This window comes from Orussus abietinus, unplaced genomic scaffold, assembly GCF_000612105.2.
Source record: "Orussus abietinus isolate OABI.00-Male unplaced genomic scaffold, Oabi_2.0 scaffold13, whole genome shotgun sequence".
Taxonomy (NCBI): Eukaryota; Metazoa; Arthropoda; class Insecta; order Hymenoptera; family Orussidae; genus Orussus; species Orussus abietinus.
In genome coordinates this window covers 1,351,966-1,364,075 of record NW_019394887.1, presented here as the reverse complement: position 1 = coordinate 1,364,075, position 12,110 = coordinate 1,351,966, and the positions used below count along the sequence as shown (strand labels likewise).

The 12,110-nt window shown below is 50.5% G+C and overlaps 1 protein-coding gene across 1 annotated transcript; it reads right to left on the bottom strand.

Moving 5' to 3' along the window:
* Window positions 1-1,261: 1,261 nt before the first annotated feature.
* Window positions 1,262-7,928, bottom strand: LOC105696690. Its single transcript, XM_012419384.2, has 7 exons — window positions 7,855-7,928; window positions 5,771-6,061; window positions 3,701-4,000; window positions 3,482-3,605; window positions 3,009-3,159; window positions 2,272-2,509; window positions 1,262-1,547 (listed from the first exon to the last, which is right to left on the bottom strand). The coding sequence occupies exons 1-7, from the start codon at window positions 7,926-7,928 to the stop codon at window positions 1,421-1,423; spliced, it is 1,305 nt and encodes a 434-aa protein (XP_012274807.2). The 3' UTR covers window positions 1,262-1,420.
* Window positions 7,929-12,110: the final 4,182 nt, after the last annotated feature.

The following is a 12,110-nucleotide window of genomic DNA, read 5'->3' as shown; positions in this document are numbered from 1 at the left end:
TCCCCGTTGCGGAATCGTTTGCGGCCTCGCCGCAGCTGTCGCTGCCGGCGCGGCGGAGCTAACGCGCACGAGGTTCGCCTTCTACGTGTCTCTTGCCATCCGCGAATCGATCGGATGCCCGGAGAGCGAGCGGAAACCGGCCGAGTGCCCGAGGATGACCGAGGACGCCCGACCGCGGCCGAGAATGGCCGAAGGCTTCGCCGAACCACGAAGGACCCCGAAGGACGCCACGCGAACCCCCGAACACCTGTTGCACCTTAATTCCACGGGAGAAAAATCACGGACAGGGTTTCGTGCAACATTTAAACGAGTCCCTCGCACGCGTAGGTACCTGTTGCGCGAAAATTTCATGAAAAATTCACGGCGACTCCTTGGTGGCCCTAGATTCGGGAGGGGAGGGAGCGGCTGGCGGGGGTGCGCGCGTTCCGCCCGGAATCGACCGCGTCATCTTGGACGAGGCCACGACGGAGTCTCTACCTCGACAGGTTGCTCGTAATGAGTCGTAACGACGATTTTTCGACGTATTGTAAGTTCTATTCTAATTAACGTTATATGAAAGCGACATTATGAAACGAGGAAATGTTTATAATACTTTTCTCCTGACTGGATGCACCGAATCATTTCGTACTTGAACACCTGATTTTGGAGGACCTAAGGAAGAACCTGGTGCTCGTGAGACTTCATGTTTAATAAAAAAAAATTTTTATTCTTCCCAGAGAAGAACCCCGGATATATAGATTTTTTCAAAAATGAAAGTTCGGGATCCATTATCACGTGTTCAACTGTCAAATGATTCGTTGCACCTCATTTTGGAGGAAAGCTTTATTTATATTTTGAAGGTTTATAGAGGTAGAATGACTCTTTCATATCATGGCCTTTAACGTTTAACGAGTACAGTATGTATAAGGTTATGATAATGGACTTTTCCATGCGTGGCCTAGAGGTGAGGGATATCTGCACCCGATTTTTGCGATATTTTTGGCCGAAAGACCGTCCTCGGAGCCGACATTTCCAATTATTCCCAGTTATCGCGAATCCTGTCTGACTCGACTTTTGTCTCATCCACTTTGCGCTGCACGCCGCGCATGCGGTAGCGCTCGAGATAGGAACGACCCTAGGAAGAATCGATTGTTGTTCCAGAGAGGTATCGATACCCTCCAAGAAATACGCCGATTAAGTGAGGGAATTTCTTTTGGTTCCTTTGAAGAGGTCTTGTACCGACTTAAGGGCCTAGATTTGGGAGTTAACGCATTTCCGGTGATCTCGGATTTATTAATGTACATTCATAGACTTCTATTCTACATTCGATCGGCTATCGGAGGGACGAGTGTCGCAATGCGTGCCTCTTGTCTTTTTGGTACCCCTGGTCATGTCGTTTTTGCATCCAGGTTGGCATCCCCGATTTCGCCGAGAGTCCGAGTCAGTTCCTTTGAGGCTTGATCACCCGACTGGCTGGTGGCGGAAATTTGTCGAAAGCCGCGTTGTCGAATACCGGCAACAGATCCCTAACCCTTTGACCCGTGCCAATGGCGGCCAGCTCGAACCACCTGTCGTCAAAGGATAGCGACCTGTCGTTAGACTCGTCGAACTCTCGTTAGCTAGAAGAGATGCTAGCTTATCAAACACCCACACCTCGGTGCACCTTTAAGCCCGGAACTTTGGTTCTCATCGGAAAGTCCAATTCCACTTTCCTTTAGAAGGGGTCTTGCCTTTCCAAGATGGACTCGACCGAGAATCCGCAACTTATTAGGTCGAGGAATAATTTCCCGCCATTCTTAACGTAACGTAGTTAACACTGCGGAAACTTATTCCTCAACGTAAGGAACGGGATGAAAAGAAAATTAACATGATTCTACATCTGTTCAGTGAACCTAGGTGTTGATGAATCTCCATAAAAAAAGACAAACCCCGAAATCGCCCTTAGAGTTACCTTAAGGCGATGTGAAAGTGGCTTCTCGTATATGAGACTTTTCTCCGACCTAGGTGCACCGAATTGTTTTAAGTCATCCCACGATGACGTGGAATGAAATGTACCGAGGAAAGTTTCATTGATTAGGGGCCACTTTCGGAGGAAGAAAATTCGCCTTCTCGCATGCTCTCATGCTCTCGTGCTCTCTCTTGTCACTAAAGCGAGGGGGATTAACCATGCAATCGGGTGAATTTCTCTACGGAGGTATAATCAGGCCGGGCATTCCGGAGAATCGCAGTTCCCTGCATAAGGTGGACCTTCTGTGGTAGCGGCGCGTAAAGAAACGCGGTTGCGTCTCGCACCTAGCGGTGTTCTTGTACTTGGCGAGCGGCCGAGGCACGGGCTGCGGATCCACCATCTCCGTGGGGAAATAAGTAGCCCCATAAAAATCCAAACCACGGCTAACGAGGGACGAAGTCTCCTCCAAACTCGCCAGGGTGATCCTCACCACAGGAGGACCCGTGTAATTGGTGCAAGACTCGTTCACGGTTTGCCCCGTCGACGCAGCATCGAGCTTCAATCTCTCGTTAATTGCCTTCACTGCGAATGGTAAAAAAAAAACTATATCAAGTAAATCCATAAGTCCAGAAAGAAATTTAACTTGCAGCGCACTTTTTCTAATTGCACCAGGATCGATCGATCAACGGGGCGTTACTGATTAATGATCCGTTTAAGTGCAAGACATACAATTTTAATGCCAAGTTGAACCCAATGACTTTCTTTGAAATAATTCACTTTATAGAGACACATACATATTTGCATGTAATTATATAAAAATCCTGGATTACTGAAAAATGTTATACTCTGACTTTGGAAAACTTCCAGATGGGCCTAGGGTCTTTTTATTATTTTTAATTGTAGGGCTTGCTGTTTATTTAACTTCGTTAAGAGTGGGTCTTGCTGATGAAAGCAACCAGGTCTCGTGATTCCACTGCCGGGGAATTTGCCTTCTGCTTCGAATTCGAAATGAAAGCAGGAAATTACTGAGTGGACGAGATCGGGGAACGCGATATCGTGGAAGCAGACGAAAAGGACTCACGCACGGTTCCCGTGTTGAGAGGTAACCTCGTTACCTCGACGATGGATCGATACTTGTAGAGAGCGTGTCGGATGTCATCCTCGGGGACCTCTTCAGGGACGTCCAGGACGTAGACGGTGAAAGTTTTCGCCGGCCGGCATGGAATGGCAACCTAGAAGAGGGTGAAACAAAGTGAAGTAGGAGCAAGGTTGTTGAATTCAGTCCAACCTGAAAGTCTCAAGTTCACGTAAACCGGAGCCATAATTATACCACGAAATTAATTCCATACATACGACTCGGGACGTAACATTTTTCTTTCTATCTTAAAAGGAAGCATAAAATTAAATTTAAAAGGTGTAACTGCGAGAGCATTGAGGAATTAAAATCCAGAGAAGAAAAAAAAAGAATTATGGGTAATTCATGAAAGTGGCGTCAATAATGGAGGCGATGAAAAATCATGCGGTTGTCCCTAAGGGGGATGGAATAAAAAGTACCTTCTTGTAAAACCGGGCTCCAGTCACCTTGTGGAAGCCCTTCTTGTAAACCGCTTGAAAGTCGTCGATGTTGCTGAATTTAAACAATATCCCAGTCGCGGTCTTGGTCAGAGAGAACGTGCCTCTGCAAACCGGAATCTCGGATTAGAAGAAGAAAAGAGAAATCGGGTTCGTCGGACACATTTTCCACGTTTCTTCGACAAGATCCTTCGAACTCACCGGAAGTTCATTTTCTCGCAGATACTCGCCGCCTTTTCCATGCTGAGTTCATGGCTGGGCGTCAGTAAAAAGGCGCCCTTGGTCAGAAAATCGGTCTCGCTGATCTCGGAGTCACTTTCCTGTTCTTGCCACTCCTGGTGCGGAATTTCTGCACCCCCGGTATTTCCGGTGCTTACGGGGCCCCCGGAAGTCGCCGCGACGCCGGACGTCGGACGGCCCGCGTCGTGGTTTAGTCGCGAGAGAGAACCGCTCTTGACGATCGACGTCGACATCGTCGTATCGTTTCTGGCCGAGATCGAACTGAGACGTCGTCACGGTGGCTACATCTTTTATACCGGAGAGGGATCGGTCGAGGGAATCGGCGTTACGCGACGTCGGCGTCCGCGACGTGCTCGAAATGCGTTTCGTCGATTACGAGGGGATTGGCGATCGCCCGTCGTATTTCTCCACGTTTTCGTCTCGTTGCGGTCGTTACGGTCCCTGTAACCTTCATTACGACCCTCCTCTTCTTCGCAATCATCGCCCACGTCGGAAACGCGGCGGCCATCTTGGACGCGCTTGCCTCGCCACTTGACGCGCTTCTTTTTCGCCCACAAAAAGCCCACGGCGCCGATTATCGCACTCCCCGTGCTCCTCGATCGTCCAAAAAAGTGCCCGGCAATTGTTTAATCGACTATCGAGCCAATTGTCGCCTTTGCGAGGAGTTTACGACAGAAGAGTTCGCCGGGCCGAAGAAGTTCCGCCGATCCAAGATGGCCGCCCTCCCGGGCAACCCCGACCTTCGCGCTCGAGCGGTTGCAAGAAGAGATCGCCTCATTTCGCGCATCGCCGACCACCATATGCGCATAGATTAAAATTTAACACAGAAATGTCTATATTAACTGGACGGAGAGAATCAAGTGGAGCAATCTCTTCTCTTCTCGCGAGTCTTCTTCTCCTTCGAATGGAATCGCCCAAGATGGACGCTCGCGCTCCTTGATGGGTCTTTCTTCATATTTATTCCCACCGTTTCATTTCTTTTCCTGATTTTTGTATAGGGCAGGGTATATTCGTAAGAATTGTCAAGTTCAAATCGGACGCTTCGTTGTCCTTCGGCCATCGAGGTCGGAGTTAGGTCGCTTAATGGTCCGGTGCTTCCTGGCACTCCTTCGGAATGGTAGCCATCGGCCCTAATGGCAGGAATTTAGACCGACGTGGCAAAGGAACGGCGACGAAACGGCATGGGGAGAAGAAAGTTGCCCTCTCCTCGGCGGGGAGGCCATTAAAATTAATTTACTCGAGCGCGGCGTCGGGAGAAACTGGCAGACATTACTAAGAAACATGGCGGTCGGAGCTCCGCGAGAACAAGCACCGCTTAGCGAGCTCTCCGATGAAATTACCGAATTATGAAATTAGGAAGTCATGAGGCAGCTAAAAATTACGGCGAAGTGGTATATACAATACCCTCGAGTACATCACGGATGAGTTTACCATATTCCCTCTCTTGCATCCAGGGAATTTAAGAACTAACCCATCCGCCTCAAGGAATTCCTAAAATACCAAGCATTATCTCTTTATTCCTGCACCTCCGACCTGAACCCCCGTAAATAGGTGTTAGGTGTTCAAATCCACGGAAATGATCTGGAACAATGGCGTGGTGCTCTTGGTGGAGACTCGCGAGGTCCCTTTGCGCTTCGATTTCCGGGAATCCCCGTTGTTTCTTTTTTTTTTCCTTTTTTCTCTCTTGATCCACTATCGCGCCAATGTATTTGGTGCGCCACCGCTATCGTCATCGCCATAGCCACCCCTTGCACGAGCCACGTAGACGCCGGCCCAACCCATGTTCGCGAATGGGTGCGGCATCTACTTTGGCTAATGCGTGGGTGCGACCCAAGTATAATGGTACCTTAAGTAATCGTTTATTACCTCGCCCGCTCCTACCCGTGGCCTCCGTTTTTCCGCCATCGGATCGACGGCGGCGCCGCTCGTCGCCCTTAACGTCCTTAACGAGGATAATTCCCGCCGAATAAATGGATTCCCACTCGGTAAATGTCCATTTCCGATTCGCGGGCTCTCCTGCGTCGGCATTACTCGAGGGGACGCACCTCCAGGTGGTGCCCTAACAGTCCGCCGTCTTTATATCTTCCGGGAATATCTTTCACGGTTCCCGGGCAGCCATTCTTGAATTTAGGAACGACGTGGCTCTCCAACCCGTGAGTTTGGTTTTTCCCTGCTAATGGATCGTCCTTATCGTCGGCCAGGTCGAGGGGAGCTGCATTTCGAAATTTCGGGCAGGTGACTCGACACAGCTGCTGCTGCTGCTCGAGGAACCGCCACCCTTCCCTAGGTGGTTCGCGTAAACGGGACACAGGGCCATCGCTCCTGTCGACATTAAGCAAATGTCGCGGGAAACCACGCCGTTGGCCCTTTTAATGTCGAACGCCCCCTCGAAATGTCAAGCTACCCCGACATCGAGGCTTTATCACCGCTTCCGAGGACGGCCTGACTCTTCCGGTTATTTCTTTCTTTTTTCCTTCCGTTCCAGGAAACGCACTCTCGATTCCAGACACCGGAAATAAGGACGGTTGGCGATCGCTCCTAACTATCCCAGTCCTCTGCACAGGTCACTTCCGCTTCTTCGACTCGATTTTTCATGCACTTCCACTACGTAACCAAAATCCGGGTACCTTTCATTTACCCAAAATGGTCTCCTTACATTTCAGAAATTCACTCGAGGAATGGGATGGGAAATGAAAAAAACTGAATTTAGTCATTTTTATTCTTAGTCTGGTTTACATAGAGATCCACGTTGTAAACTGCAGGTCCGGGCTCCTTCTCGTAATCTACAAACAAAATACGATGACTGGTATTTTAATTTAATCAAATCGACCCTAGATAACCAAACCATTAATAAATGACGTTATGATTTATAAGTTTCGTTATCTCGTGGGTATCTAAGATTGAAGGGGGAAAAAATCGAGGGGAACCAGGTATTTTCGTGCACGTGGGCCAGAAATGGGGTAGAGTCTTCCGTCTCGAGAACTGTCGCGTTCCGTCTCTCTCTCGTCTCGTAGGATCGATCTGTCGACGCCCTTCGGCTTTGACGCTTCCTTGTGTCGGCTCCTGTGGCTTTCGGACTCTCCTGGGGAACTTCCCCGAGGTCTAAGAACGGAGTCGAGAGTCAAGAACCTCTCCTCGGCACTCTTGAAAACCTGCACAAAGAATGCCTTCCCTTTCCCCGGTGACCGTCCCTTCGAGGTCCCGTTCGGTGGCGCCCCCTGCCGCGCCCCTCGCTCGCTCTCTTTCCCTCCTCCGGGCCGCGCATAGCGCCCTCTCTTTCCGCCCACTCTCTTCCGTGGCTCCGGCTACCTCCGGCCCGATACATGCCGCATTACATGTACACTCGTACCTAGCCGCCGAACCCGGTGTACAGTCTCGTTGTTCACGTTTCAAGGTACCAAGTAATACCACCGGTCCTCATTTGTCGTTATTTCTCATTGTTCGAGGTGCCGGATATAACCCGCGCTAGTCGTGAAAGGGTTAAAATATCACAAGTCTGATGAAAGCTTGCCAGCAATTTATTATGGTTAGACACACGTAATTAATTGAATTAACATGATATTTCTTAGTCGCGATGACACTCTTCTCGGTGTATCTACCGAAAGGCCGTCGAAAGATAGAGAGACGCCGGCAGCAACCCCGCGGCCAGGTGCGCGTGCACCGAGCGGTAGCGCCTTCTCTCTCCCTCCCGCGCGCGGCCGCTCGCTCCGTCCTCCTCCCGCCCACTCTCCATGGCGTGGCGCCTGCTTCCCACCTTCTCCACTCGCGCCCAGGCCGCGGCATCGAACGGCCGCACTCCTACGCCTTCCCCTCCGGCTCGCGTGCGCCCGCCGAATGAGCGGCGCGCGCGCGTGCCCGATTCCACCCGGTTCCACCCGGTTCGCCCGAAATGGAACCGTCGATTAGGCTCGGTTACACGGCCGAGCTGACGGCGCGCCGAGTAACGGGCCACCGCGCAGACGCCGCGCGTCGAAGGGCGCGACTTAAGCCCGACTCACGCGCGGCCGCGTCGCCGACGCGCAATTTCGTTCGAATGCCATAAACGGACTGCCGAGGCCGGATTTTCCGCGAGCCGCTCGGCGCCACGTGTAATCCGACCTTAAGGCTAACCTCACCCGTCCTGACTCACGGAGGTCAGATCTCGATCGCGGATGAGGCGAAATCTCACAGCCAGTCGGTACCTAGCCATGGCGCCGCGTGAACGCGACGCGACGCCGTCTCCGGGAACGAAAGTGGAACCTTAATAATTAACCGCTCCATAAGTTAAACCGAGGTTAAAGTTCCAGAATCTATCCCTAGCGACGAGGGACCACGCGTTTATCATCTCTATTAAGACATTTATAATTAATTTAATCGCTCCTCGTCACTTTCCAGTTTCATTAAAAAGGTAAACTGTGAGGAAATAACTCAGTTGGACCAGAGAAATATTTCTTCGAACCTGGGAAGGTTTCATTTAAATGTGGAAATATTTTTCCTGGATTTATAGAACGAGGATTGGAAATAGGACTATGTGGGAATCGATGCTAAGCCACGGGTATTAAATGTGACCGAGCGATTTTGCCGTTAGAACTTTGTTTATCCACTCGCTTCGGGGAAATTGTGCCTTAAGTCCGCGCATGCGCGACGGCGGTGACCTCCAGGCTCCACAGGTTTTATACACAACGTTTGAGGAGCTAGTGACGGGTCGAACGTTGACTTGGAACGTTAGTGGGAATCCATCGGTTACGAATCTGCGTCCGAGTGACACGCCAAGCTCGGTAGGAAAAAGAAAGTCGCGAAGTTCCGTTCCTTCTTGCGTGGCGTGCGTGCTTAGAATACGTTTCCATTTCCGAGGTACAAACACGATGTCGTCAGAAACTGACTTGGCCGTGAAATCCTCTCCAGGAGCATGGAACTGGAGTAAGAAACATCGTTAAACGCATTCCCTGCAGTTAAAACAATATAATCCACGTATTAACGGGAAGAATTCCGCAATTAACGTCTCTCGAGGTTAGCTTCTGAGTCCCCTCTTGGCAGGGTACCTGGATACAGTTAAACGTTAAAAAATCAAAGGTAATTTAAGAAATTAATTATGTATATACTTCGTAGGTCGATTATCAGTAGGTTTCCGGTATAAAATCCCGACCTAGAACTCTGGTCCGTTTACACCGTTTGTTTACCTCGAGTGACGTCCTCACCGGTTTTGTCGGGTATAAAACTGGAGTAACCGTCCAACGCATTCTCTGCGTTGAAAACTCTCCGCTTGTGCGGTATCAAGTTTACAATTCGTTCACAATCTTACGTGACAAACCTGCATAGAATAATTCCTTCAACGGTGAAGGACATCAAACTGATAATTTAATCACAACTTTATATAGTATGGATGCGTGACTCTTCTTAGTCTATTTTTTTTTTTTTAATAGGGTATATTAAATTTATAATATCATCGCGACCTTCCATGATAAATGTGCATGATTTTTTAAATCCATTTAACGGAGCACGTCGACCGAATGAAATGCGACCTTTTTGCTCCGTCCGTCTCTTCGTAGATCCCCGATACGTAGAGGGGTCAGGAAAGCGCTCGGAGGACGCCTTGGTGCGCGACGCCGGGGTCGGTCGAGCCTCGCGCGTGTACATTTGTGGACATGAATGCCCTCCCTACAGATATAGTCCCGCTAGTATGCCATGAGGAGGCATTCCTGTTCGTCACTGTACACGCCGTGCCGCTCGTGAGCCGTGACTATGGGCATATCGACGAGATCCGAGCGCGGCCGATCTCGTCCGAGGCCGAGCGACTCGGGCCCTGCGCGCTCGACCTAACCTCGAGGAAGCATAGTTGCATTCAAACGGCCACGTCCCGAGGAGGTCCGAGGAGCCCTTCGGCCGCTCGGAAGTGCGCGAACGTCCTCACGGACGTCGGAAGTGACTCGCCGGCCGCGAGAACCGAACTCGCGGATTAGTTCCCATCTCCCGTCGCGACGCGGCGCCACGTGCGCGCCGATTTATACCTCCTCCCCTGTCGAAGCTAGAGACAGCGAGCGGAAGTGGATTCGGCACGTCAGCTGAGATCGGTACGTATCAAATGCAGAGAGGGAGGAACTTGCGTGGGTTATTTTCATATTTCGAGGTTGCGAATAGCATCGAGAGGAGGGAACTTCTTTCGAACGTTTCTTTTTTGCCGATAGATCGACCGCCATGTTGCGAGGTCAGATCGTATCAGGGTTTGGTTCCTCGCTTTCGGTTGTACGGTCTTTGTAGTCGGCTCGGTTTGCGGAGTCCATGGATCCCTATGTTCGTGGGGTCGAGAACTCGCGGGGGGCAGTGGTCACGTGGTCAGGATCTGGACCAGTCCGACCTCCGTGGAGGATAAAAGCCTCCGATGCGAGGAGAGATATTATTCACAGAGGTGTATTTGCACATTCATGGGACTATTCGACGGGGTGAAGGTTTTGACTTCGTGTACGGATTTTGCAGGCGAAGTGGAAATGTTCACGCGAAGTGAAGGTTCGGACGTCGCGCGAGGATTTTCACTTTACGTGAAGATTTTAACTTCACGTGAACATTTTCACTTTACGTGAACATTTTCACTTTACGTGAACATTTTCACTTTACGTGAACATTTTCACTTTACGTGAACATTTTCACTTCACGTGAACATTTTCATTTCTCGTGAGAATTTTCACTCCAAATCTTACACATATTTTTTTTTCCCCTTTCGCGGAGGTTTTCAATTGACGCGTTTTAGGGGGAAACGGTTGAGAGGTACTTTCGAATGTACCTGGGGAACCCGGGCGAGTTCCGGAGGAACGGGCCCAAGGTGGGACGACTCCGTACCCGAGTAGACCTGGACGCGTAGGAGGGACGTGCTTTCCGCACGGGTGGGCCCGCCGTTGTTGCGCCGTTACGCGGACGGAAATAGAAACTCGTCACGACTCGGAACGCGCCGAGCTCGCCGGAAGGCGACCGACTCCTCTCCGGTACGCTCCTCGAAGACGGCCTCTTCCGCATCCTTCCGGTTTCCACCGTTTCCCCCCCGCCGCTTTTTCCACTTCCTTCCGGTTTTCCGTCCCCTTTTTTCACATCCTTCCGGTTTTCGCCGTTTCTTTGTACTCCTCGAACCCTGTGCCGTTCCACTTGCCGCTTCGTTCGCTTGTTTCCGGTTTTCACCGTTTCTTTGAGCACCTCGATTCCGCGTCGCTCCATTTATGTCGCTTCAGTAGGTTCGTTTCCGGTTTCCACCATTTCCTGGGGCGCTTCGACTCCAAACCGGGTTTTCCGCTTAGTTCCACTTTCCGCCGCTCCCTCGCGCGCGCGCCATCTTCCTTCCATTTTCCGGCGTCCCGCGATCTCCGGAGCGCTCTCCCTTTCGTCCCAGTTCCCTCCAGCTGGCTGCAGCGGCGCTTTCTCGGTCGCTCGGTGGTATCGGTCAAGGGCGTCGCGTCGCGACGCCGCGCGACGTGGAAGTGGAAACGCGAGGTACTTCTAACCTCCGCGGAAGGAGCTAGGCCACGCTGAAAAAATAACCCTAGTTTTTTTTTGTACATTTCTCGCTTCTTAGATGGCGGCACCTGAGCTTAGCTTTGCCGTGAGGAATCGCCGTGAATTATGGGGAATAACATGAAAACGTGACGAGCGATCGCCGGGACTTAAGGCCCTTTCCATGCAGGCTTTGCGGAGTCCATTCAAACGTTATCCGTATACGTTGTCTCGCTTGAACTCAAACTTGGTAATAATGTCAGGTGTGAACTCAAACTTGGCAACGGTGTCAGACTTAAATCAAACTCGGCAACGATGCCTTCTCTCGAGATCGCCGCGATTATCAGCGTACACGTGGTTTCTTAAGAAGCTCTCGAGAGGAAAGTAGAGTTCCTCCGACTTCCAGGAGCTCTTGTAATCGGCATGAAAACACCCAATATTCACAAGGACGTGGAATCCTCGTGGTTTCTCCAAGCCCGGAATTTCAAAATTTCACCTCCATTTAGTAAAACGCAGAATGGCCTGACATTCTTTTGTTAAAAAAAACAAAATGAAATCTCGATCCTTCCTGTATATAACTCTGTAGCGTCGCGGTCGAACTTAACGCGTATCATCGCATTACTCCACGCTACGAGTATCTTGATCTGAAAAATCCAAGGGCCACTTTAAAACCCTTCTACCGCATTCTCCAAATACCCTTAAGGTCGAACGTTAATTACTTTCATCCCTGACCGTCGGAATAGTGATCAATAAACTCGTGGAAGTTGTATTTCAATCCACGATGTATTTTAATCCGCAGTTTCTTTCGACGGTTGATAGGGATTTCCTGGAAATGCAGTTATTACCGAGCTAGCGCGAGTGCCGGGAGATAAGATCGATAGTCAGGATCGAATCGTCATCGCGGCTTCCCTACGTC